Genomic DNA, 27,886 nt, shown 5'->3' with positions numbered 1-27,886 from the left:
ATGTATTGTAGTATTCCTGTAACCAGTCCTTGGGGTGGACATATTGAAGGCAGCTAAGAAAATATGACAAAGGAAGACAACAGATAAGCGTCAAGAGAACAAATTTTAGCCTGAGACCCATCACTGAGTCTCACAGCAGTAACAGGGCAGATCCTGGTGAGAACAACCATTTCCAAAGTATCAAACAGAACATTTAGGGATTTTCAGGGAGAAAATCAAAAGAATAAAAGAAGCACCATTAATTTTGCGGGGAAGAACCAAGAGAGAAGCAGTAGATAATTTAATTCATGAAGCTTATACTGCATTATCTAAAATATTTTGCCTCAGACATCCCATCATAGGTAATGTCACTAACAAACCAAACCTTTAGTATCATAGTGGCCTCAAGAACAGAGCTTATCCCTTTCCACATGAGTAAATTACTACTTCAGGGTGAATCAGAGGAGGGATATGTAGTGAACAGTATAAACTCTGGCAGTTACTGAGAGCAAGGCTTCTCAGACTGTACAGTTATCAGAGTCCAACAATCTTTTAGATATTCAGAATTTCAAATGGCACTTACAACCATCATTTATGCAGAGAAAGAAGGTTATCCTGATACTTTCTACTTACTGGAACTCCTATTAACAGATATGTCTTCACATATACAGTATTATACTAAGTAATGTTCGAATTAAAAACAAAGCTGTTCATGTATTCTAAAGTTCTTTTTGAATTAAAAAATACTAAATATATTTAATGTATGAAATATGACAGCAAATTAAAGGGACAAAGCCCCCAACAAAAAAATTAACAGGAATTATTACTTTCAAATCATGTTCTACCAAGAAAATCACCTTAGAAGTTACATAGTTATTCCAAATCTGCCATTTCTCAACACAGTTCTATACTGTCCCTTTTGACATTTTCTTTAAAAGCAGTTCATGAGGTACATAATAAAATCAGCCTCAGTGCCTAATAGTTCTAGCTTATATTTTAGCAAAAACAGAGTTCCCCTAAGTGCTCACCTATTTTATTAATCAGGTACGATTTCGTATACCTTCTGGCTATTTCCCAAAATAAAATCCAACTTCAAAAAATGAAAGTTTGCCACTACCAAAGGCATTTAAAAGGGAAGTGCTACAAACCCTGAAGGCAATTAAAAACAAAAAAAAGGAAGGACAGAGAAGAAACAAAGAGAGGGAGGGGAAAAAGAAAGGAACATGAAAAACCTCTATCCTCTGTTTAAGGGCAGGGCTGCCTCACCAAGACAACACATGGACTGCCAGGAGAACATCCTCTATATTTTAAAATTCATTTGATCGTGTTTTAAATAGTCCCCATCTTAGAATCTCAATGTGAGGTATACCTTACTATATTTTATTCTATGATTTTTGCCAGTTTGATAATTTCCTTTCTGTGTGTAAGCTAGGGCAATATATTTGCAATCTGACTGAAATGTTTTAATTTATGGATTATTTTTCTGAAAGCAGGAAAGAATGGGCTTAAAATAAAAAAAATTGGGCCCATATCTAGTCATCTTGTTAACACCAGAGAAATGACTGATAAAAATGTTTTTTGAAAAAAAATGCCATCAAGAAAGATGCTTGCTTTCTGAAGGTTAATTTTAAACAGTAATTAACAGAAGTAAAGATTTTAAACCAGTGATTACAGCTCTTCAACAATATCCAAATGCTTCTTCATAGTACCATTTAAATGTGCAATTTCTAAAAAAAAAAAAAAAAAAAAAAAAAGTAACTTTAATTAGAAGAAACAAACCCTCACTGCATAAAAGCCATACATTTAATCTTACATAAAAACTTCTTTGGAAAATATCTCTGTATTAATCTTACAAGTTAAGAATATAAACACTGAAATTAAGTTTCTGTTTATAGCTCTGGATTTAATTTCATAGTAGTTGTGGAGGACCAAGGATCAAAAGATTGTATGAAAATACTAGTCTTTACAATGCCATGGCAATAAACTGTCCTCTAAACTGATCTCAGCTACTGATGTCAAACAACATGGAGCTGCTGGGATTTCCAGGGGCTTCTCATGGAATGAGGCAACACCAGCAGGAGGCATTCAGGAAGGCAAACATGGCCTGGTTACACCAGCTACCTAATGTGTGAAGAACAAAGTCCAAACTCTTTACCATGGCACTTGAAGTCCTTGACTTCTGGGCATGACCAATCCCATGCCTCATTGCCACCCCTGCCTCCTTTTCTCCATTATTATAGGAACTATGCTTGCTCCAGTTACAATGAGATTCACCCCTCCCTCAATGTCTTATCCTCTCCTCTTTCATCTTTCTATGCCTTGTCTTCCTTCCTAGCTGGCCAACTTAATTACCCTTCAAACCTCAGCTCCATAAGGGTGAAGAATTCCCTGATCTTTGGAAAGAGTTAAGCACTGTCATACATAGGTATAATGGAGGTATCCACACATGCCTTTCACATGACACTTAGGGTTCCGTACTGCAAGAGGAAGGGGTCTTTGCTACAGTTTTAGTGTCTGTGTATCTAGCATGATGTTGTGGCCTCACTGGTGATCATTAAACCTCGATGGACTGAACAGCTGAGGCAATGAAGTAACAGAGTTGGCTAAGCACATGGTATGGGTTCCCACCTTGGCTCTACCTGACTGTGTGACCCTGTGCAAGTTACTTCATCCCTTGAGCTTACTAAATAAATACTAAATAAATTAACCCACATAAAGTGCCTAGGGACATCTGGTACATGGTAAGCATGCTATAAATGTTAGTTATTATTACATCCTATTTTCTCACAGAATTCCCAATTTCAGAAATAAGAGGTCTGTGAATGAATTAAACTAGTATAGTTCATTGATGGGCAAGAGGACATTTTAAGCAGGGAAGATCTGAAAAACAAGATATGAAAAGAAAGAGGGCAGGAAATTGGAGGGAGAGAATTAAAGCTGCCTGTGAGTTAAGCCCCAAGCAAACACAAAGATAGGAAACAATCAGACTAAGAGGAAAAAAGAGTTAGAAGTGAAGTTTTTAAAATAAGCAGAGAATCAAATGGGATTTTAAAGTTGTAGGTCAGGAGAACAAAGGAATCAATCACCTCATTGGGCTCTAATGCTACCACTTTGGTATAAATTAAGGTTATTTATGAGCTGCCATCATTTCGTGGTCTCACTACTGAATTGGACCACTGGACACGACTACATTCCAGGTATTTCAGATGTGGGGCTCAGAGCACCTGTGTCAGGATGTCTCCAAAAGTCCTTCTTTGGACTTTTAACGCGTACATTTCTCATCTTTCAATAACTGGCTCCAAAGAAAAGAAAATGAAACTGTATGCTCGGATTCTAACATCAGTTTCAGGAATATGGAAAGCAACGTTAAAAAAAACTGGCTCGCCTGGCAAAGACCTCCTGAAAATCAGTGCATTCTGTCTCCTCAACATGATAAATAAGGTATGTGCACCAAGCACTTGGCACATGACAAGGAATGTGGAATGTGAATGGCCCGGGTGCAGCCTTAACCAGTATCAAAACTATCTATTCTGGGATGCCAGTGACTCCATTTCAAGTGGCAATAAAACCTACTCTTATTAATAATGCAAATAGGAGACTATACTGTTCACATAAGTACTTTAAGAACCATATGCTGCTAGTCCTGACGTCAAATTCAATTTTTCAAAGACAGACTCAATGCAAATCAAAAGGACAAAGCTTTTAATGAAACCAAGAGAAGCATTTATGTCTTTTAATGTTGCAGGTAAGTCCTCCCTCAACAAAATAACGTCATCCAAATAGTTAACAAATGTATGGATGACCAGAACCTTAGTTTTAAACTTTAGGATACCTTCCTGGACATGAAAGCCTTAACCACTCAGGTTTCTAGTGAATCACAAGAAAATTTCTTTAAATATGTTAGTATTGAGATAGCAATATCCACTTATAATTATTGCAGGGCTAGCATCAGGATAAGTCAGGTTCAGAACTACAGCAGGAGAGGAGGAGGGAAGTGTGGGGAGGAGAGGAGATAGAATGGATAGAGCCTGGATGCGAATCCACATTCGAACAGTGTGGCACAGCGGCCTCGGACACAGTCCAGGGTCACCATCTTGTTTTAACAGATTAAGGCGAGGGAGCCTTCAAGAGGTTAAGCAACCTACCCAACGTCACAACAGAAATGGGATCCCAACAGAAAACAAAACTTTCAATCAAGACAGACTTCAGTTCTTGGAATTCTACCAACATGGTTGCACAGAGTTGTAGCCGTGATTTGCTATCAAGTGAAGGCAACCTGACCTCATTTGGGGGGCTAATTCCTTGGTTTAGCAGCCTCACTATCTCTGTGCTATGTGGTAAAGGGAGGCCGAACATGGCGGAGCAAGGGCTGACACACGAAAAGTCTAGAAATTAGGACCCAAAGGAAAGTAAATGGGCCTTGTGCTCTTGCTTTGTGCATTGAATCTCTTGCTCTCTGCTGGTTCTTTCCCTTCTGTTTAGAAATATGCTCAAGTTTCTAACATGTAGCAGGTAAAAAAAACACTCTCCCTTTAGATCTTAAGTTACCTGCAGGCTACAATTTAATCTACCCTGTTCCTCTGGCCGCAACTTTTTAGAAAGTGGAGTCCATATCCACTTATGTGCAGTGCGCAGGCCACTCCAAGCTCTGCAGAATCTGTGCACTCCCCCTCCACACACAGCATTTCTCCACTCCTGCCACAGACTCTTTGGTCTCAAGGACCCTTTGTCCTTCTTTTCCATCGGCTGAAATCCTGTCTATCCTTCAAGGTTCAAATATAATGCCACCTTCTCTGGAAAGGAAAATTATCCCTGATTTTCCCAGTCAGAATATCACTTCTCTCTGTACTCTTACAGACTTCTTGTACCTCTAAAATTACAAAGTACTTATTGCATTCTACTTTCTATTCTAGTCAATTGTTTTCATGCCTATCTCCCCAAGAAAACTGGACATATCTTGAGTTAGGACTATACATGACCCATTATTGTGTATGTGTGTATGTGAATGTTTATTGCACTAAAATCTCCCTAGATAAGAGTTCAACTGTTACAGATTTTTTTCTGCATCTTCCTATTATTGTTTTTAAAGTATTATAGGTATAGTGGACATAACTCTCTACCTCTGAAGACCGTACAAGGATCTCAAACTCTAATGACACAGATAACAGGCCCCTGAAATAAAACAGATGCAGTCCAGAATAGGGAAAATAAGAGAGAAAGGTAAATTAAATATACGGTCTGCTGTAATAGTATTATGTTATTTCAGGCTATAATGCTGCCATCAAGTACACTGACTTTGTTAAGTTGGTAAGTATTTTAGGTTGGTAAGAAAAAAAAATGAAGTGCATGGATATTGCTGGAAATACGCCAACATACAAGGCTTTTTCAGGGTGGGGGGGGATACAGAGGTGAGATGATGGAAGGCAAACAGAAATCACAAGTGTGGGGGAAGAGAGGATAGGAGAGCCACAGGAAGGGTGAAGAAAAGAATGTCAGGAAAAGTTCCAGAGCAAATTAATCATTATAGACTCAGGAGCTAAGTGGCCTGGACAGAAATCAAGAATGAAAGAATGAAGGAAGAACTGCAACATCTTCAGAGGAGAACAGCATGCTTCTGAAGGGGACACAGTGTCCAGTGTGAGTGAAGGGCTTCTGACTGAAGGGTGTTATGTCTTTGAAATATCTAAATTGATTTGGATGCTCTTCCTACCTCTTTGCTCTCTGACCACCACATCTGACTTGCTGAGGGTGGAATCAGAAACAGAGCCCTGGCAATGGCTTTAGCTGTGCAGCTGGCCATGTTCTGAAGCCAGGACAGACTGGGCTCAGGAAAGCAGCTTTTCAACTACAGAACAGATTCTCCCATTAATCAGGAATGGTCATGGGAGGAAGAATCTGAGCCAGTCAGCTACTGGTCTGGATATTGCTAATAATTTCTCTCTTTGGTTTCTGGAGGATCTGTGCCAGGGTTTCTTCCAACTGCATACAACAAGTATGATTTTGCCTTTGTGTTTGAAAAAATGGGCAGCAATAATACCAAAACGAAATACACAACCAGAGCCAAAAGGGTAAGTCTGAATGAAATTAGGCACACGTAAAATCAAAGACAGGTCAAACAATACTAAACTTAGTATGTCTCTTCCTTTCAGAGGACAAATGGAGAGTATTACAGTATGAGTTACTGTCCTGTTTTCTACCACCTAGAAATCTCCAATAATTACATACTTCTTATTGGGTCGATGATCATGAATATTCATGATCATGATCCTGAAGTATTTCCAAATTCTGAATGTGTTTTATGCTTAAAGAGACTTTCTGATAACCAATTTAGAGTACCTCCTCATTACATTCTATTTGAACCCCTCTGCTTATGAGCCTCCACCATATTTTCAGTCATGAGACATTTATTAATTACCTTCAAGGTGCCCAGCCCTGTCTTTGCCTTTGGGGGAAACAGGCAGGCATGCAGGAGAGAGAAATCTAGTAGCATAAATACACATCCAGAGGTCCCACCGCATTCAAACAGAGGTCTCCATGAAGGAGGTAGGAGAATGATTTACACAGAATGGGGTTTCCTCTTAAGCTCAGGAGTGTGCGTGAGAAGTGACATACTCACCTGCAATTTTCTTAGGTGGCCTGGGATTCGAGGGTGTGAATAATCATGCCCAAGAGAGGAGACACATGCCATAAACTTAAAAAAAAAGAATCTGTGGACAATTTTAAAAGGAAACTAAACAAATTGGGATATGGGTTTTGTTGACATCCTTGGGAAAGAAGAAACAGAAGCCTCAAATGGAAGAGATAAAGGATTAGATAAACCAGTCAGCAGAAAACCAAGCTGAGTAAGTGCCACCAAGAGGCACCAAGTTGGAATCTTTGGAATTTCGCTCATGTGTTCCAGACAGTGTAAGACTTTAACGACTTAATTTCCAAATGTCATCACTATATAAAGAAAAGAACTCAGAACTCACCTCTACTTTGATGCATTTCGAAGGCTAATTTTGATTCCACCCAGTTTCTGGCCAGTCTTCCCCATCTCAGGAAATAATATCCTCCATTCCAGGCAGAAGCCTGGGGTCAACATGGAGTCTACCTTCTAACATAACCCCCAGATTCAATCAAGTTGAGACTGTAACCATGTCTCCAAAAGACACAGAATCCCACCACCTCCTCCTCTCCAATTCCTCTTGGCAGACCCCTGGTCTGGCTGCATATCACCCTCCTGGTCTCCGTCAGCAGCCTAATCAGTGCCCTGGCTCCACTCCAGCCTCCTCCCAGAAGATATTTTCCACCGGCAGCCCAAGCTGATCTTCTTAAAAAGGGCATCCTATCATCTCTGGCTAAAGATTAAAATCTTCTAATGGCTTCTGATTACACTTAGAATAAAACCCAAACTCCTGGCCTTAGAGTCTGTTTGATTTAGTCCCACCCACCTCTCCAACCTTCCCTTGGGTGGCTCTCCTCCCCCTCCCTCAAGACCTGCAGCCCACCAAGCCCCTCAGACCGCCAGCTCACAAAGCTCCTTCCTACTCCCGGTTGCCGAACATGCAGTTCACTCTGCCTGGAATGTTCTTCCCCAGCTTCCTTGCACAGTTCACTCCTTTTTAACCTTCAGCCCAACTTAAACATCATCTCTTCAGAGACATACTTTCTCAAACCATCTTATCCTGGTCTTGGCATTCTATTATTCAACTGTACTTATATACTTTCATTTATGGCTTTTATTTTCCCCATATGACTAGAAGCTCAAAGGGACTGGGACCTTGTTGGTTTTGTTCACCCTGTATCTAGAACAATGTCTGACACAGAGCAGGTGCTCAGTAAGTATTTATTAAATGAATAAATGAATGCAGGAATTAGGGGAAACTACATAGGCATTTGTTAAGGGCAGATGTGTATCCCCCTCAACATGAGTTTATAGGATAAATACATTCAATCCATAAACTTCAGGCAAAACAAGCTTTTGTGAGTCTGATGGCTTTGGGGTACTACTTTTAAGTCGGCTAACATCTGTGCATGATAGTATTGCTTCCTAACCTTTTCGTGTCAGAACCCCACAAATGACCCATGAGCAGTGGTGATGCCACAGCCTGAAGTCTGCAGCACTGACTGGCTAAGGTGACTGCCATTAAGAGAGGCAAAGGCTAAAAACTCAACTCCTATAAAAAAGAACACCTGGAGGATACTGTTTCATATTATTTAAAATCTTAAGAGACACTGACACACACAAACCTATCAGATGTAAAGCTAAGAAAACATATAAATGTGAAAATGTCCCCAAGCTTACTGTTTTGACAGGAGTATTTAAATTAATGGAACAGCAGATGCCACTGCTCTATTCCCTAAAGTTTTAAGTGCGCTGTTGCTGGTGCTAAGTGACAAATGTGGCTGAAACAGAGCCAACATAAAGCACTCATGTCGAGATACATATACTTTATAGGTACTTTAATTAAACTAGGTTCTCAGCTACAGGAGAAACTCTTGAAGAAATGTCTTCAAGCAGCTGAGAAACCAGATGAAGATCCCAAATCACATACAGATGAAATAACATGAATATAATGCTGAAGACTCGAGATGTTCCAAATAATAGGGTATGAGAGCATTAAGTTGTGAGTGCATTTATTTATATGCGCATGTGTAGGTACCTAATATTACACGACATTTGTACTTGTATGGGACTCTCTCTAGTTCTAGGCTTCCTCTGCAACAGCAAAGCCATTCAATGAGGCCCTGCCTTGGAGTAGAGGGCAGAAACATATTGCTTTTGGCCTCACGACTGTCCTTTCCAGCTTATGTGAGAAGACCGTGTTGACTGTACTGTGAAAAAAATTAAAGGAAAGAAAAGCCCTAGTGTTGTAACTGTGCCAAAAAAGTATAAAGAAACAAACCCAGATGCTAGAATTTAAGGCATTTCCTCTGTTTTGTGACTATGTCCTTTAACTGAAGGTCAAAAGAACATTAAAGAGTTTAAATATCTGAAAGCCCAGAGTGGATATTTTTGTGGCCCCTCCTCCATCATTTATGTGCGCCAGTGACATATATTTAGCTGTGATTTCACATGCAGCATTTATTCAGCAGCATTCAAAGAAAATCCTGGTATCGCTTTCCAGCAAGATTGATTTAAATTTCTAGTGCTTTATATTAATACAGATTGGTTCATTTCCCTAACAGCCTGAGTCCTTCCACAAAGCCAGCAAAGAAAATAAAGTCATTCATAAGCCCACCACCACACACTGACTACTTCCTAATCCTCCTAATGTTTGTGTTGTCATTTTAGAACTTTTTTTTCTGGGGACATTTGTTTATTTTGATGCTACATGTAACAGTAAATAATGTGAGATATAAGTGTTTTATTTCTCTTCTCTTCAAGGAGGTACTTGACATAAGATTTATAAAGACCTCAGCCCAAAGGACACGTAGCAAAATCAATTAGGTTACATTACGCTAAGAAAATGTCTCTCAAATGGGCCCCCCCATTTGGTGGTATGACTCCTATCACAAAGAAGTTCTTTTAAGAGATGGCAAAACTGTTGATGTTAATATGACTGGAAAGCAGATGACACGAAATCATAGAGCATCAAGTTAGTATATGCTTTAATTAAAAATCCCTCTACATTGATGAGTGACACAACTAAAAGATACTATAAAGATCTCACATCAACCAAGAGAACAATAAAACATAGCAAAGAACTCCCACTGCAGAGATCTGAATGGCCAAATATGGGTACTCCTAAAAAACAAAAAACAAAAAACAAAAAAAAACACCATTTCACTTAGGCTGGTCCAGAATAGCTTCATTTCAGAAGTTTAGGTACCTTCATCCTACATTGATTCTAACCTTCTTCCCCAGTATTCTCCTTCCCATATATAGAAAATTAAAACATGGTTGGTAAGCTAACACCACTCCGTTTTTGTTTACCAGAATTCTGGGTTATTTATTGGAATGTTTTAAATAATTCTGTTGGGAGTCATCATGGTTACTAAAGGACATACCATCTAATCCTGACCCGTGGCAGCTCTTGCCTACCCAGAGGAAGAAAAGCTTTCTGACTTGTTGCTCTAGAAATGTCAACAAAAGGAAGACAGTTTTCAATTTTATCTCTCATATTTCCCTTGCTACTCAACAGGGTCAGCTTCACCAGTGTGTGGGAAGCAGATAGACAATACAGCTTAATAGCAAAGTTGGGTGTGGTTGTTATGGTGATATGGGAAATGAAAGTGGAAGAAGTTGGAATAATATTTATTTGAAGACTCTTGCCTTATCTTCCACAAGCTATTCACAAAGTGCATAATATTACACCGATTCTTACAAAGCACTGCTGGAACGTACAGCCAGGGGTTACATTCTAGGACTAACTTCTACCATCAAAGAGCAAAATTTTCAGGAAACTGTTAATCAGAGAATGTTAACACTATTTGCAGCACTGTCACATGTAGTAACTTATGGGTAAATGTAGATTTATAAATATAGATAGATATATAAAAAGATAAAAATTATCATGTGGTTTAACTATTTCCATGTATAAATGCTATGTATACATAAGAGTTTATATATATCTAGCTATAGAATCATGCATACACATGGAGCATGTGTGTATATAATGCACTTTTGGTACAGGAAATACATAAATACACATGTGACAGAATTTTTTTTTTAACAGAAAGAAACACATTTCCTAACACACATGGGCACTCACCATTAGAGAGCCACATGGGATACACACTCCAGATTAAAGATGTTTGCTTAGTTATTGAAATATCCAAATGACCCCCAAGGAAGACATGATAATAAGCCCTGAATTTTGGCAGACACAAAGCCAGGCCAGGAGGCAGGAAAAAGCACATAGGTAACATTTTTGGAAGTCCCATGTTGCAGTGAGGTGTGACACTATGGCCTAATTTGCTTTGAAAAACTCCTGACAGAACAGAAACAAATTGGTTCTCAGAAAACATTCAGAAGGTTCTGCTGTGATTACCAATGAGAATGCCAAAAGGCAGTGAAAATACAGAAATGCAGTCATATTGCATCTTCCTCTTACTACCACAGAGATAAATAGGACTTTAAATGTTCCAGGCAAGGTATTCAGAGAATATGAAAACCTCACTAATTGCCCAGATCTGGGTCAGACACAACTGAGACTATGAGATTTTTGTTTCATGCCTTAGAAAATAAGCAAGCAAGGTCCCCTGAGGCCAGAGCAGGACCACCATGGGACATGGGACAGGTCACCAGTGCTCTTGCTCAACCTGGTTTCAAGGATACTTGCACAAACCAATTTAAATGTACCTCTGTCATGAACTCGAACTGCATCAAAACACTGAAACAAGTGTCCTTTCATGTTGCAAAAACACATCCCTGATATTTATAAAAGCTCTGTGAGGCAGATTGGATTTTTTTTTGGCACCAAAGCAACCAGAATATATAAGTATGTAAACAAGGTCAGAATGTATTTTAAATACCTACCCCTCTTCTGCTAGGGAGATAGCCGGTATAGTCTTACCTATTTTTCTAATTTCCAGGACTTTTATTCTCAATGACAGAACATGGGAACAGATTTTGAAAAGGAAAAAAAAATCATTTCATCTTCCAAACTGGGTAAAAGGGGAAAAAAACACAACAACAACCTAAGAAGAACATGATAAAATATGAGCTCATTTTACTGACATATAGTTTTTTTTCTGGGTCTATAAAACTTGGATTTTATCTACAAATATATGGATATATTAAGACTAAGAAGCATCAATTTTTTAACAGTATTAAATTCTTGTATTGTTCTTTTGTTATTGGAACAGGAAAAGAAAGGCTACTGATAAGGAGAAAGCACTTTACTTGCTTTTCGGGAAATTAAAAAAAAAAAAAAAAATTCCAGTGACAGAGAAAAGAATAATGAAGTGTAGGAAAACTAGGAAGTTGTCCGCCAGAAACCAAAACATATGCACCATTTAAAGGAACATTCCAGTCTCTTACAAATTCACACAAATATTAATTCATCATGTGTTAATTCCACCCCTCTTCCAGCTTTATGGGCACTACTTATAGCTGTTACTTCCTCCTGATGCAAAAAACATTCAGCAACAGAGACTTCAAATCAAAAGCAGGAAAGCACTCTATAAAAGCATGTATCCCCACCTTCAGAAGTATCAACAACTGATGTGAATCCATTACTCTTATCTTAGAGAGCACGCACCATTAAAAGAATGGTCTCGTAGATTTCAAAATTATTCAAATGCTCAGAAGAGCATGCTTAGTGGTTAGAATGAACTAGGAATGAGCCACATTTTATTTTTATTAGTATATTTCTTTAAAAAGCCCCACATATTGAATTTTAGTGCTCTTAAATATCTTTCTTGAGAAAGTTATATATTTCACAAAGAAGATATATAGGCACCAGTTCTAAGAGTAAACATAATGTCTATGGATCATAAAATAGCTTTTTTTGTTTGTTTGTTTCTCAGTATCTTCTAGAAGGCCCCCCATGTATACCCCTATTCGGACTGGGAATGGTCACTGAGTTCTTACTACAGCCATCTTCTCAGGGTGAGAGCCTTTCCATGTCACTCCCAAAGGCAGCCAGGCAGCCATGCAGCCCGGTAGCCCCAGGCCCATACTTCTCAGGTGTGCGGATGTGCTCAGGAAGGGGCAGGGCTGACTTCTGGTGATCCCTAGTCCATCCTGAAGAGCTTCCCTACTTCTGGGCTGAATGCCTTTCACAGGCATTTCACAATTAGAAAGTATTAAATGCAAGTGCTGGCTGAGGTAACATTCTAGAATGTAATCAATCAACGAGAATAAATAATGTAATATTTTGCCTGGATTACAGGACTTGGGGGTAAAGAGAGAAAGAGGATGCCTGGCTTATGAAGTGGGGGGAAAAACATGAAACATGAAAGGGGCAGCCACCAAGGGAAAAAGACAAGTTGGCGACCTTCACTATTTTCACCTAAGGTTGGCGCTCCATTAACCTTCACTAAGAAGTAGAAGAAATTGTAGCTTTGACTCGAAGTTGGTCTTTAGGTGTGACTGCCTGCCTTGTGCGCCCTGTCGCCTTCCATCCACAGATTTAAAAATTTAAAAATTAAAACCCTCTTTATTCAATAAAGTTTTTTTTTTCCCCCTGAGGATCTCTTAATCAAGGTGGTAGTAACTATGTAATATTGGCAAGGCTGGAAAAAGGTAAAAAACACAGTATCTACCAGAGAATTCTTACCTATATTGATAAAATTATAAGAACATCTGAAATGATCACTTTCTGATGGGCTGCAAATGAAAACCACTGACTTTGCTTGAGCTGTCCAAGATTTCAAATTCTGGTTTTGGAATACTAATTACACTAAAAATAATGAGGATTTAATGGCCTGAGATTGGGAATGACCATTCCTGAAGGCCCACACCCTCTGGATGGCTGATGGAGACAGATGACCTGGGGCAGGAGGACACAGAAGATCCAACTCCAACTCTTCTCAGAAGAAGCGAGCCCTGCTGTGGGGAGTGGTCAGGCTCTCTTTGTAGCAGCTCAGAAGGCCAGGATTCCAGATCCTTTCAGCTCATGTCAGGAAAAAACCTTGTGGGGGCCAGAATTTTCAGTAGGACACAGCTGGGCAAAGCAGCAATTCAGCAGCTCTTCACCATAGAGCACATGCCAAGCCCTGAGAATAACTGAAAGGTCACCTCCAGCCAAGTCAGAAACCACAAATATGCAAGGGCCTGCTCAGGGTTACCCAGAAGCTGAATGTTCACCTGCTAAAGGCAAGCCTCAGACTGACATTTCTTAAGCGTCTTTGGTAGATGGAAATAGAAAAGTTCTAAGCTTGGCCCCAAAGAATACTGTTTATCTGTGCATGTCAGGTTCTTTTTCATCCTTTTCACAATAAGTGTGTTTTAAAAAACACATACTAAATAGATGGTGCTTAGTCTTGAAACATACACTTGTAGCAAAAACTGTTCACTTATAACTTCTGGTACTCCCGTACTAACACCTGGGAGCAGGTATAGGAAGAGGACAGACATCTAGGTTATACACAATTTGGACAGAAGAGATGGCTTGAGAGCACAGAAAATGAGTTAAAGTAAAGGAATTGGGTATTTTGGTAGGGGGGTAATCAATAAGCAGTACAGAACATTGTTGGCTATTTACATGTAGCTGCATAGAAAGCACCATTCTGAGGGTGAGACCAAAGATCTGTGGGTTTTTTTTTTTTACACCGTTTAGTGTAACCCCAACGTGGCTGAATAAAATGCTCCTCTACATACACAAACACACACACTCCCCTCTTAAGCACTGGAATATAAAATATTTAATCATGATGCGTTTGGTTTGGTTTTTTTTTTTTGCTGGGCATAAGAAATCACAACAACCAGAAGGTCACTGTATGACTTCCAACAGTTAAAATGCAGGTATAATTATTCAAGCAACTGCTCCTCTCCTACTGGTCTCATGCCAAGTTCCTTGAGTTTCCTGTTTTGATTTCCCAGATATTCGAAACTGGTTTCCGCCTTTTGGGAGCTTTTTTTTCCCCCCTGTACCAGTTATCAAGATATCAAAACAACAATTTATACCTATAACAAAAAATTCTAAAATACCGATTTCGTTGTCAACTTAAATAAAAAAGTCTACTGCTTATGAAAATGAATAATGGTTGCCTATGCTTTCCTTCCCTATGGCATTGCTGGAATTTAAAACAATAATACACATATTTAGATCTCAAAGTCACTTAGTACATGTACTCCAAAAAAGAAAAGATAGATCACATTACCAATCTCTGATTGTTTTTACAAAGGGAGACAGCGATACAGATTTAATGTTGCATAAAAACCTCACTGTCTTAATTAAGCACACATCTTTAATGACACTTGGATAGCTAAAGGAAAAATCAAAATTGGCGGGACCCTAATGGTAATAAGGACCCTCATCTACCTGGAAGTTAAGGTTAAATGGCTTTATCTAGTTAGACAAGGGAAGGGTTGGTGTCTCCATACTTGATAAGCACTGTTAACTGAATTCCTTGAAAATAATTTTTAAAACTATTTATATGAGCTAAAGTAATCCATAAGCATAATACTGGTTTCAGATACAACTGTCCTAAGGAAAACAATGTGCAATGTGTAATTTTAATGAAGCGCGTGACTAACTTAAAAATTATGAATTGGTGGAAGTCCTGAAGTAGAGAAGGCACAGCCCCTGCTGCAACACAGCATGCTTGGCTTCAGAAGAAGTAAGGATCAGAATTTGAGAGGTTATCTTTGTATTATTATTAGTTTGCTAGTTAAGTACATATATTCCATTATCAAGCATTGTATAATAGCAGATTTGAAAGGCCAAGTACTTCCCAAAGGTTTTTTCCCTAAAATGTTTTCTATCCTCACCCCATTTCTACCCTCCCTTCAACCAAATAATTATGGCATTGATAAACTGTAAGGACTTTATAAATTTTATCTATCATAATCTTACATTTTACAGCAGTTATATTTTGGGGAAACATATGATTTGACTTTCAGTACCTCTGATCCCATGAATTAATGATTACACTGGATCATTTTCACTACAGTCAATACTATAGTAGGAAATATCTGAGGATAATAACTTTTTTTAAATTTTTTTTTTTTATTTATGATAGTCACCGAGAGAGAGAGAGAGGCAGAGACACAGGCAGAGGGAGAAGCAGGCTCCATGCACCGGGAGCCCGACGTGGGATTCGATCCCGGGTCTCCAGGATCGCGTGCTGGGCCAAAGGCAGGTGCCAAACCGCTGCGCCACCCAGGGATCCCGGATAATAACATTTAATACTACGCAGTTCAATATAATTTTTGTGAAAAAAATCCACAGAACTAAGGCTTGAGATATTTTTCTAGTGTTTAGCAAAGATCAAATAGGTAAACTTCTATAAGGAATCATCTCCACTAAAAACGATTTCCTCAGCATCCAAGTCTTGCGATTTGTTTGGTTCCTCATTAAGTGATCCAATGTGTGTACTATGAAATGCCTCAATTGGGTTTTATTTTTTTGTGTTTTAATATTTAAATACTATTATATTTAAATATAATTAAAATTAAATATAAATATCTAAAAATATATTTATATAGAAATTTAATATATAATATATTCAATGTATATGATAGAAAAATTATATTTACTCTTATATTTAATTATATTCTTTTAATATTTACTTGGAAAAAAGTTTTTAAAATTATATAATAAAACCATTACCGTGTATTAACATTTGAAGACAGGCTTTATAACCTATGCTCTGTCTTTAAAAACAATAAAAGTAGTAGAAATCAACATTAAGTCCAATGATCACTTCAGGATAAGATGCTCTCCCACAGGGAGGCAGATTTGCATAAACCCTCTTGGCTGCTCAGAGTATAGTGAAGAACTGTCAGCACAGCTTCTCTTGGGGGCTCACTGGAAATGCAGACTCCCCAAGTCCTAGTCCAGTCCCTGCAATCAAAATCTCGGCATGTCCATTAAGCTCTCTCAAGTCTAAGGAACCTAGGAAACTCCCTGTGTGCATGATGCCCAGGCCTCCCCATGGACCCCAAGCCCCATGTGAGAACATGAGCCAGGGCAGAGCTGGGTGCCTTGTCATCCCTGTACTTGTATTATGGGATGGCAGCAAATGTCCCGCTACGGCTGGAAGTGAGTGCCTTCATCTAGCACAGTTCCAGAGCCTAGAGGGTCAAGGAGTTCTGTTGTACTATTTCAAAAAGAGAACCGATATTAAATAACGTGCCCATCTCCATTTGATCACATCTCCTTGAATGTTTTTTGTAAGCACCATCCCTACTTCCAGCACAAAACTTGAGAAAAAAGTTCTGTGAATAAAAGCATTCAGTATCCTATTTCCTTCTAAATACTAATTAAATTTTTGTCTACTGGCAAGTATTACAGATGGCGTCACAAGGCAGACTATCTGATGAGGCCACACACAGCACACGTTGTACTGTGGGCTGCAGAATGAAGAAAAGATGAGCAAGAATAAAATGTAGCAATTACATTTGTGTGAAAAAAAATAAGAGAAATGTAAAACACTAAAAATGAATAAGCTCATATAATATTAACATTCCTTGGGTACAACTGAAAGAGGAAATTTAGAGCACAGAAAATACTGAATAAAAATTGAAGCTCTGAAGCAATTGTTAGATTTTTAAAAACTGAAAAAAAAATTCTGTCAAACAGAAGTCATCTGTGTCAAAATTAGTTTCATGTCAGAAGATACAGCCCATATCATGTAAAAATCAATCTTCCTTTTGTTTTCGGAAGATAAAAAAATGCAGGAATCTAACCAGTTACATAAATTCTCTCATCTTCTTTCTAACCTTCAATTTCTGCCTAAGCACATATATTCCATGCAACGTAAGTCTACAGAACAGATTAATGCTTCAAAACATCATTTAAGACATTTATAAAATATCTTTAAAAAAAATAAAAAACAAGCTCCCATTGCGTATCTAAAATATGATTCTATTTATGATTCGGGTCATTTAGAAAATGGCCCCTAAGTTAAATGCAAAACAAAGTCAAACTGGTAGAATCTGAGATGTAGTGACACAGAGTGGACTCCATACGTACTTTTTGAATTAATAAATAAAGAAAGAAAGAAGATGAATGAAGAAAGAAAGCAGTAGCCTCAGAAGGTTCCAGACAATTTTGAGAGGATTCTTCTGGACCAAAAGAGTCAAAAACTCTAGTGCTGTTACTTTACTTTCCCATCCAACTGTTTACTCGTCTATAGTGTCCTACCCTGGACGGCTCTAATCTCAGGTGTGGGTCTGACCAGCTCCTGTACTCTCAAACACATTTAAAGGCTTTTTTGAATAAGGGAGTACAAATCAGTCAATCCACCAATAATTAATAATTAAAATGATATATTCCATTTCATACCTCCCACTATTAGAGGCACCGACACTTGTGTTTGAGGCTAACTCCAGCTGGCCGCCAGTGATGGTCTGTAGGCTTTCTCTCCCTGTACCATTATCACAAGGGTCCTTTCATCTCACCCTCAGTGTGCTAACACGGCCAGCCACATCTGTCCTCCAGGATGCACATTACTGTCACAAATGCTCATACTCCTCACACCGTTTACATACTCATTAACAGTAGCATGCTCTCCCTGGGAGATGACTCACAGTCCTTATCTCCAGCCAGATCTCTGAGTTTCAGACTCCTAAATTCTATCTTCACCTTGATCTCCATAGACACCTCAAACACAACTAAACAAACTCAATATCCACCTCATCCAACCTCCCATAAAGCTGCTCTTCTTGTGGTCCACATTCTAATAAAGAACACTGCCAAAGAGCCTGATCTTCCTGACCCTGAGCATCTATTCTGGCCATCGCACCCCTCGAGCACCTACCTTGACAATCACCTTCTCCTCTTCAAATTTAGCTGTCTTCAATTTTTCTCATGCTTCAAAGTCAATCAACTGCTTGACTGCATTAACCACTCTAATTTCCTCCTATTTGAACCCTTCTATCCATCCTCTCTTTTCTATCTCCAAGGCAGCTCTTACTCGTCCTCCTTTCCCTTCTGTTGAGCCACCCAATGCATTTCTGAGTTGGACTCAGTTCCCAATTCCTCCACAAAGCCTTCCTTGATTCAGCCATCTTATGAATGTTGAGTAATCTTGTCTGTTCAATATAAGATGATGTAAAGTATCACACACTAATTCTTTTTATCTTTCCTCTAAAACATCTTGTAGAGAAAAATAAATAAATACAGCCCCAAATTATAAACCATTTGACATTTCCTCTAAGCGCTTTTAGCTAAACTAAAGGGGAAATTTCTTAAACCCCAAGTGTCTTCCTTTTGCAAAATGTTCACTGTGTGTCTCCAAACAGGAGTAAGTTCCACATAATCTGTATTATTCCAGTAATCCACATAACGTGTGATACAGCAATGCCTAAAAAGTATATTAAGAACACACTTGATGGGTCCCGCACAGATACCTCGTCAGCTAGTCTCCTCTGTGTGGACTGGGTTGATTTTATTTTTCTCTAGAATTTCCAACTAAGTTATACCTCCTTGTGGAAAGGGCTGATTTCCTCTCAGGGATATATATCTTTCTGGTCCTCAGTATACTTAACCATGGAGCCTGAATGTTACTTACTGAGTTAATTACATTAAAAATTACTTTAGTGACAAAGAGCTCTACTTGGGTGTCAGATTTAATTTGTCCAAAACAAAACTCTTGAATCTTCTTAAATCTATCCCGGCTTCTAGTACAAGGCACCACACTTTGCTTAAAACCTAAAAGCTAAGAGAACTCCTTGATTCCTCTTTCCTTCTTCCTCAACACGCAATCCATCAACAAATCTAGTTCCAAATTATATCTCAAATCCACCCATCCCTTCATCTCTAGCTCTGAAGTCTGAACCACCATACCTCTTCCCTGAGCTACTGAAAGAACCCCTACTTGAGACTCTGTTCCCATTCTTGCATTTCATGGTCTCCCAAATCTCTGCTCCACCAGATTCATTTTTTTAAGCCACACAAATCATGTAATACTCTGTTCACAACTCTTTAATAGCTTTCCTATGTTCTCATCACAAAATCTGTTCACTTCACTGTAACTTACAAGGCATTATGTGATTTAACCCCCATCTTTCTCTCCCTCCCCCATGACATTCCAGTCTCTCAGACTTCTTTTTTTTTTTTATAAAGAGAGAGCTTTTTTTAATTTTTTTTAATTTTATTTTACTTATTAATGATAGGCACACAGTGAGAGAGAGAGAGAGAGAGAGAGAGGGGCAGAGACACAGGCAGAGGGAGAAGCAGGCTCCATGCACCGGGAGCCCGATGTGGGATTCGATCCCGGGTCTCCAGGATCGCGCCCTGGGCCAAAGGCAGGCGCTAAACTGCTGCACCACCCAGGGATCCCCAGACTTCTTTTTCTTGCTATTCCTCCAACACACCAAGATAGCTTAGAACTTTCACACTTGTGGCTCTCTCTCAACAGAATTCTCTGTCAGATCATCCTAAATTTGATGCTTACATTCAGATTTTATTTTATTTTATTTTTTATTTTATTTTATTTTATTTTATCTATTTTATTTTATTTATTTTATTTTATTTTTTTATTTTTATTTTTATTTTTTTGATTTTTTTGATAGTCACACACAGTGAGAGAGAGGCGCAGAGACACAGGCAGAGGGAGAAGCAGGCTCCATGCATCGGGAGCCCGACGTGGGACTCGATCCCGGGTCTCCAGGATCGCGCCCTGGGCCAAAGGCAGGCGCCAAACCGCTGCGCCACCCAGGGATCCCCACATTCAGATTTTAATGCAAATACTCTCCCTTCATGGAAAACTTCCCTGACCTCTGTATGTAAAAGCAATTTTCTCACTAATTCAGTAATTCTCATATCATCCTAGCTACGGTTGTTCATTGCTATCACATTAGACAATATTTTCTGTTCATTTTTGTGTTTTCATGTCATCCCCCCCTTCTGAATGTCAGTTCCATGACAGCTGTATTTCTATCCACTAGATCTGTGCCCAGTACATATTTGGCACTCAATAAATATTTGTTGGATGAATGAACATTTGAATGTTTTCCAGGATGTTTTTCATCCTTCTCTGAACTTGGTTTTGTATTTCTGACTACTTTTTGATTTTATGACCACTCTGAAGTATAGTAATTTTTTAGAAAATAAGCTACTGACCACCACGTGGAGGCATATACACAGTTGAAGGTTTACCTTATTCACTGTATTGTTTAAATCCTTAGTAGCTATTCTGACTATAATTACTTAGCTCAGAGTGGCTCCTCCAGAGAACCTGGCACTTATAGGGACTGGTACAGTTCTCGCTAGTTTTGTCCCCGCCTCTGATGGTAGGTCAATTTAACTTTTGTGAAGCTCAGCACAACATATAGCAAATCAAAGATGAACAGAGAATGGGGCATAAAATTATAAGCTTTGTTAAGATCATCGTGGGAAGACCTTATAGGTCATTCCCTTTATCAGACTTCCTCCTCTTTGGAGAAATACAGAGGATTCTGATAAGCCATTCTGCACAGAACCATGGCTGGCTGTTACCCAGTGTCCTACAGCCTCTACATTTGTGATGAACTGGTTTCATGGTGATGTGCTCATGTATTTTAGGAAAGAAACCATTTGGTAAAATCCAGGACCAACTCCTTTCCTTTTAAATGGATGTAAGTAATATGCAGGAACTTTTTTAATACCCAGAAATCGTCAGTATTCTTCATAAATCTAGAAGTATGAAATTGAAATGCCCTGCAATGACTTCCACACGGTTTTTTAAATGTTGCTGTGGTTATGTTTAGAACTCATGCTCAGAATTTACTCCTAAAGCATAGAAATGGAGACCCATGTTTTCTCGTTATGCTCTGGCAAGAATACTATTCCTGCACACCGCACACCTAAACAATATAAGCTGCCAAGAAGAATGGACCTACAAAGAAGGCTTTAGCTAGAATGAACTATTCATTTTCCCACAAAAGAACACCAAGAACCACGTCTCATCTACCAGGTTACTCATCATTACTGGATTCTTATCATCACTAGGCTCTGAAAAATCATTCATGCCCTACACAACCCTTACTCCCAAATCCTTCTACTGTGCATTCTAGAACTCGTGGTCTGTCATCACCACAATCCCCTCAGCCATCATGCTCCCCTCACCTCCATGTTTTAACTGAAACCTGGGTACTCCTTGGCTCCTCTGTCCCTTGAAGTCCTCTCAAGAAGGATGGCTACATTTTCCACACTCCACAAACCTGAGGGTAGGGCGGTGTCCACTCTGTTCTCACTGCCACTTTCAGATCACGCTGCCTTTTCCTCTTTAAAAAATAAAACCTCAGTCATGTGAAGCACATGCAATGAGACTCTGTGCCTGCTGCATGGAACTGTGTCGTCCCTATTCACTGCTTTTGTTCTTCCTGGCACAGGTTGCACACCAACAATACTCTCCTGCATGACCCTCAATCTCTGGGCCCTTTTCCTTCTATCAGAGCCATACCAGGAAAAATCCTAACCCTGGGCAAATCCACCTCTGCACCTACTACTGCATCTGCACTGGAGCAGGAGGAAGCACACAAGTGGTTGGCTGATTGCCCTTCAAATGTATAACCACCAGCCTCAAGTAAGCCGTCAGCACTAGTGGGCAACCCTAATCTACTTCCCTGGTTAATGCACTCATCCCCTCTCTGAGATGTCTAGTTTACATTCTTCTCCTCCTCCTCAGTATTTCACACCTTGTCTCCCACCTCCTCTATGCCAGCTGATGACCTTGCCTTATTATGTCTGAGAAAAAGAAGCAGGTTTGCTCCTCTCTCTTCAAACACTTTGCTCCTGCAATCATGCCCCTTCTTACATTAACTGCTTTCTTGCTTTTTACTAGATCATTCTTGTCATCATTCAAACATGCTGTGATATCTCTCATATTTTTAAAGCCCCTCTTGACCCACTATCCCTAAAACAAACATCCCATTCTCCAGTTCCACTTCATCAGAAACATCTCAAAAGTATCCTCACCTCTGTGACTTGTACTATCATTCTTGTGCTATTTCAGATGGGGAACCCAGAATCATCTTTGTGCATTCTCCACCCTCCTCTATCTGTTAGGAGATACTGCAGATTCTTTCAGCAAAATGGTGTGCATCCATCTCTTCCTTGCTATTTCCCTACTAGCCCCCAGTCCAGTCTCTAGTGGCACCACATCTAAATAATTGAAAGGGCTCTTCTGTGGGCCTCCAGACCACAGTATCTCCCCTGCTAACCCACTCCATTATCACCTCTCAACCCTCATCAGCCCATCGTGGACTTTACCAGGTTCTGATTCTCTCTGCTCACAAACCTGCAATGGTTTCTGATAGTTCCTCTATCACCAGGCTGGAGCTCCCTTTGAGATGCTGAAGACACTCCATCATCCAGTCCCAGGCTGCTCCCCATCTTTATTTCCTCTAATCTAGCAACATGAAACCTTGCTCTTTTAGATCAGTATCCCCCATGTCTTATGAAAGTCATGCAAAGCTCACTTCTATGTTTCATTCTTTTATCTACATTGTCCTCCTTCCTAGAATCCACCACCATGCAAATTCTAAATTGTTCAGACTCTATCCTCCTCCCCGCCACCTTACCCTGCAATTCCAGGTCACAATACAAGGAAGCATTCCAAGTCTCATTGCTAATAACAACAACTCAATTGTATATGGTTCTAGATCATCACTATTCTTTCATATGCAATATACATTTGGATAAAAGTGGGGCTTTCTCCTTCAAACTTGTTTCTCAGAAAAGGAAACCCCCTAATGCTGACTTAAAAAAAAAAAAAGATTTTTTTTTTTTATTTATTCATGACAAACACAGAGAGAGAGAAAGGCAGAGACATAGGTAGAGGGAGAAGCAGGCTCCATGCAGGGAGCCCGATGTGGGACTCGATTCCGGGTCTCCAGGATCACACCCTGGGCTGAAGGCGGCGCTAAACCGCTGGGCCACTGGGGCTGCCCCTAATGCTGACCTCTTATAAGATCTTGAATGTTGCAGGGTGCTTTATTTTGAGGAAACAAAGTACTCATTGCAGAAGATACATTAACTTTAAATGAGATCAACTAGTTCTACTTTTTGATTATATAAGAGGCCATATGACAGAATCTGTTAAAAAGAAAAAGTAAAGAAATTTAATCAGCTATTGTAATTATTCCTGAGGGAACGCTCTCAAAATTGGAAGTGATGGGTCTTATAAACAGCCTATTTAGAATCACTTTAAAAACCAATGCCATTAATCTCCACATTGTAAAGATCATAAATATACCCCTAATTAAAAAAGCAACTGTCCCACTTTTATGTGGAAGGACACTGAGTTTTGAACAAAACTTCTCACGATAACGTAGATTCGAAATCTGCTGCGTGTCGGATAGATAGCAGTGAAGAGGGTGTGCCAGGGAACAGGGTGTTAAAGGACTTAGGAGGTAGTCTGAACAAAGACGGTGACAGTGACACATCCAAAATGTTTGAAAAAAAAAAAAACCCCAAAAAAAACAAACCCAAGTTTGTGGCAAAGATAATCTAAACTGCTGTATTATTTTATATCGTGTGATTTTAAATATATATATGTATATTTAAATAGATATTTGACCACTTCATCTATATCCCTGCAAGTTCATATGTTAAAATTGGCAAAATACTCTTTTTGAAGAAGCAATCAGGTAGAGACAAGGATGAGCAAAGAGCCACAGGATGGTAAAACTGAGTCAGGTAGCATGTTGTCCAATGTCACGATGTAGTTGAGAGAATACTTTTACATGGTCAGTCCTGGGCTTGTTACTGACCAATTGCATGGAGCTCAATTTTCTAATTTTCAAATTTAAGGGCCAGACTAAATGTTACCTAACATGCTCTGTACTTCTAAAATTTTATTTCTCTTGTTTCCTACTGTAATTTCTTTTTATGATTTAGCAAAATTGGTAAATATGATAGAAAAGCTATTTTAGAAGCTACTATAAATTTCTTATGCTTTATTACCATTTAAATATGCGTTGGAAACTTAATAAAAAACTTGAGTCCTGCCATACTGCCCTTAGAAGATCTCACAAATCCTTGGTATTCCAAATCATGTTACTAATCTCTCCATCTTAGGATGATATCATTTTAGAGATAACAGGTAAACTTAAGAATGTCTTGTTCGGCTCTTTTTTTTTCCTCAAGAGGAACATGGAGCTAAGATAGGAGTACCATGCTGGTCTGGGGCCTTATTCTTTGTTAATCCTGGTTGCAAGCCATGGTACAAGCTCTGGGCATGCAACTCATTATCACTGTAGCTAGGAATCATACTTCTAAGTCTCCAATCTTTTGTCTAGATTTTATGCAGGAATGTACAAAAAATATAGGCCATATTAGTATAATTTTGTTATTTTAATGTAATTTCTGACTTCATTCCACAGGCAAAACACCCAATGACCTATCCACACCTATGTGGTTTTGCCATGCTTTAGCTTTGAACAGAATCCTTTAACCATCACTGTGCAATTCTCCCATCTCTGCTAAAGAGACACACTTTCTTGCCAGATGAGCTGCATTTCTTATTAGCACTCTCCTCATGGAGCACCATGCTATGGTAAATCAAGCGGAATGGACCTGGTGACAACAGATGCCGATCTCAAGCACACCACTTGTGAAATCATCCAGAATGCAGAGGTGACCTAGGCAAGCTGGCATAAACTACCCTGCTCATGAGACCACAGCATTACCAATTCCACAGCCCCCAGGAAACACAAATGCACAGGCTCACACACATCATCACATCAGTACTTGGTCAACTTTATGCATTTTGTTTGGGATCATAAAAGCTACCAATCCCTGTAAGCGTGTCTTTGCCTCAATAGTATACAGTGCTAGGCCTTACAATTGTGAGAATCAGTACTTACCTTCAATCCTCTTCAAAGCTGAAAGGCACATATCCTTCCTTGGAAACTCAAAGGGATTGTTGCAGGTGCGAATGGTGTCACATTCGCATTTCCCATTGATTATATTGCAGCCAGACACAAGATTTTCATTGCAGGGTTCAAAACCAAGCAGCTGGTCATCATCCCAGTTCTCATCTGTAAAACAATTAACAACCACAGAATATTTGCTTGCACCTTCATTCAAAGGTCTGTTTAAAAGCAAAAATGTGCAAAGATGTCAAGTTTAACGTGATATTGATTGACACCCCAATTTACAAAAAAAGGTGGTTTTGGCTGCAATTTGACAAATGAATGAAATCCAACTCCCTAATAAGTGAGAAAAAGGAAATACAGCCATACATGTAGACATTAAATAACCACATACACAAATGCATATGATCAAAAACCACCACTTCTCTTATGTGTTATTTTAAACAAAGATTCCTGGATTTGCCTACTTTCAATAAAACTATAGGAAACACTTCTGTCAATCTGATTCAAATATACCTACAGTTTTTTTTAGTCCATCAGGTAAAGACTAGCTTTGGGTTTAAAACAGCTGCAACTTAATACATCAAGACAGCTAATAAATGTAAAACCTCAGACACCACCAAAAGAACGGATACATACAATGGTGGAGATTCTCCAATGGATTTCAGTTCAGATGATAATGTCCACCACCACCCAAAACCAAAGCCAGAGATGACAACAAAACTGAGGGCTACAGCTTAGTAAGAAGCTGAGGAAGTCGTATGCTGAAGCTGAGACCAAATCACTATCCTGGTCATGGAATAATAGTAGTAGACTATTTTTTTTTTTAATAGTCGTAGACTATTAAGAAACAAAGCAGAATTCAAAACTACTTTCATGAGATCCAGCTCAAATGTAACAAGCATGAAAAACCCATAGGCTGACTCAATGCTTAATGCTATTCCTCATAGTTGAAACACTTCTTACAGGAAATCATACTTTTTATCATGTCTTAAACTAGATACTACCTGTTAAATAGTAAACATGTTTCTGATAACCATATCTGGAGAGAATTCTTAAGAGTTCTTGAATTTAAGATATCTTAAGCCTGTTGCTCAAACGAAAGCAGTTATAAAGCCATCTTAATGTGTTTTCATAGAAGACAGTGTAAACAGATGGCTATAGTTTTTTTAGAGCTAAATTTTACTTCTGGTGACATCACTAACTTACCACAAAAGACTGTTCTCCCTTGTTAAAATAAATAATTTTCTTGTCAAGGGGTCTTTAGAAAGATATCATAATACAAAGAGCTTCACAAATTCTTTGAAAACCTCTTCTGTTCTGATTTCAGAAGGTCAGATTCACTTAACTTGATCAAAGTCTCAGCTCTTAGTAAAATGGTTTTAGAAGTTTAAACAAAACACAATATGTTTTAAGATGTTTTCCTGTTTACATTAAACACACAAAGGTACATTCCTACCTTCAAGACAACAATGAAATTACTAAATTGTCCTGAAAGGAAAACCAGAAAAGAACATAATAAACAATTCTACATGGGAAAGTAGGTGATAATTTAGTCTTCAACTATAATATATAATACATGGCACACATAAATGATTTCCCATCTCTACATTTATTGGTTGAACATGCTATTAGTACCACTCTTGTAATCCTGTTCAGTGAGATTTGTCATGAAGGAATTTTTATGACTTTATACCCAAATTTGTAGCCAAAGTTAGTTCAAACCTAGGAACTTAAAAACTTGTAAGAAATCAAATAATATTTGATCCACTGGAAAACTATTTCTCCTTTCTCTTTTTCCCTATCATATTCAGAGAAGAAATCTTTATTACTATTATTTATATTGATCTATCACCAAATTGAGTGGATTCTCATGATTTTTTTTTTCCCACGGCAAACTTCCTTTCGCTCCATTAGAACTTGAACTCCCTGAAGATCTCCTTCTCCTCTCCTGAAGGACTGCATCCTCTCTCCTGTCTCCCTGCCACCATCCTCTTGTCCCTCCACTACCCATTTCCCCCATGCCATCATCAGAATCCTCATCCTCAAAACACAAACCTGCTCAATGGTTCTCTCTTGCCAATAAGGAAGCCCAAACTTCTACGGTAGAAGAATAGGTTCTTCATGAAACGGCTTGTACTTCTACAGACTCCTCTTTCACCGATCCCTCACATATCCTAGTGCTCTAGCACACTAAGATTCTCACTAAAACCCTTAATAACTGCTTCCACACCTTTGCTCATAGAATCTCTTCTGCCTAGAACACCTCCCCTTCCCGCCTTCCCACGATGACTCCGATTCATCCATCAAGACCCAGTTCAAAAGCTCTTTTGGGAAGTCTTCTCCACTATGAGCTGCTCTATTTTTCATGCTCCCTCAGGCATGTGCACAGATCTCTAGTCCCCTATGGTAATGGCTTTATGTAAGTCAAACTTCTCCACTAGGTAGAGTCCTTGTGTGCAGGAGCCAGGTCTCATCCAACTTTGAACCCCCTAAACCCCAGAACCT

At 39.0% G+C, this 27,886-nt stretch overlaps 1 protein-coding gene across 3 annotated transcripts in view; it reads right to left on the bottom strand.

Moving 5' to 3' along the window:
- The window catches only part of CRIM1 (cysteine rich transmembrane BMP regulator 1), a 184,606-nt gene that overhangs the window by 119,554 nt on the left and 37,166 nt on the right, over window positions 1-27,886 (bottom strand). For 2 of the 3 annotated variants that reach the window (XM_025454191.3, XM_025454192.3), the window contains exon 2: window positions 25,370-25,543. The exons of the other annotated variant lie outside the window; for it this stretch is intronic. In XM_025454191.3, the coding sequence (XP_025309976.1) occupies window positions 25,370-25,543 (174 nt within the window). The remainder of the gene's footprint in view (window positions 1-25,369; window positions 25,544-27,886) is intronic. 3 annotated transcript variants of the gene reach the window in all.

The sequence above is a fragment of the Canis lupus genome, chromosome 17 (genome assembly GCF_003254725.2).
Source record: "Canis lupus dingo isolate Sandy chromosome 17, ASM325472v2, whole genome shotgun sequence".
NCBI lineage: Eukaryota > Metazoa > Chordata > Mammalia > Carnivora > Canidae > Canis > Canis lupus.
This window is presented reverse-complemented; position numbering and strand designations above follow the sequence as displayed.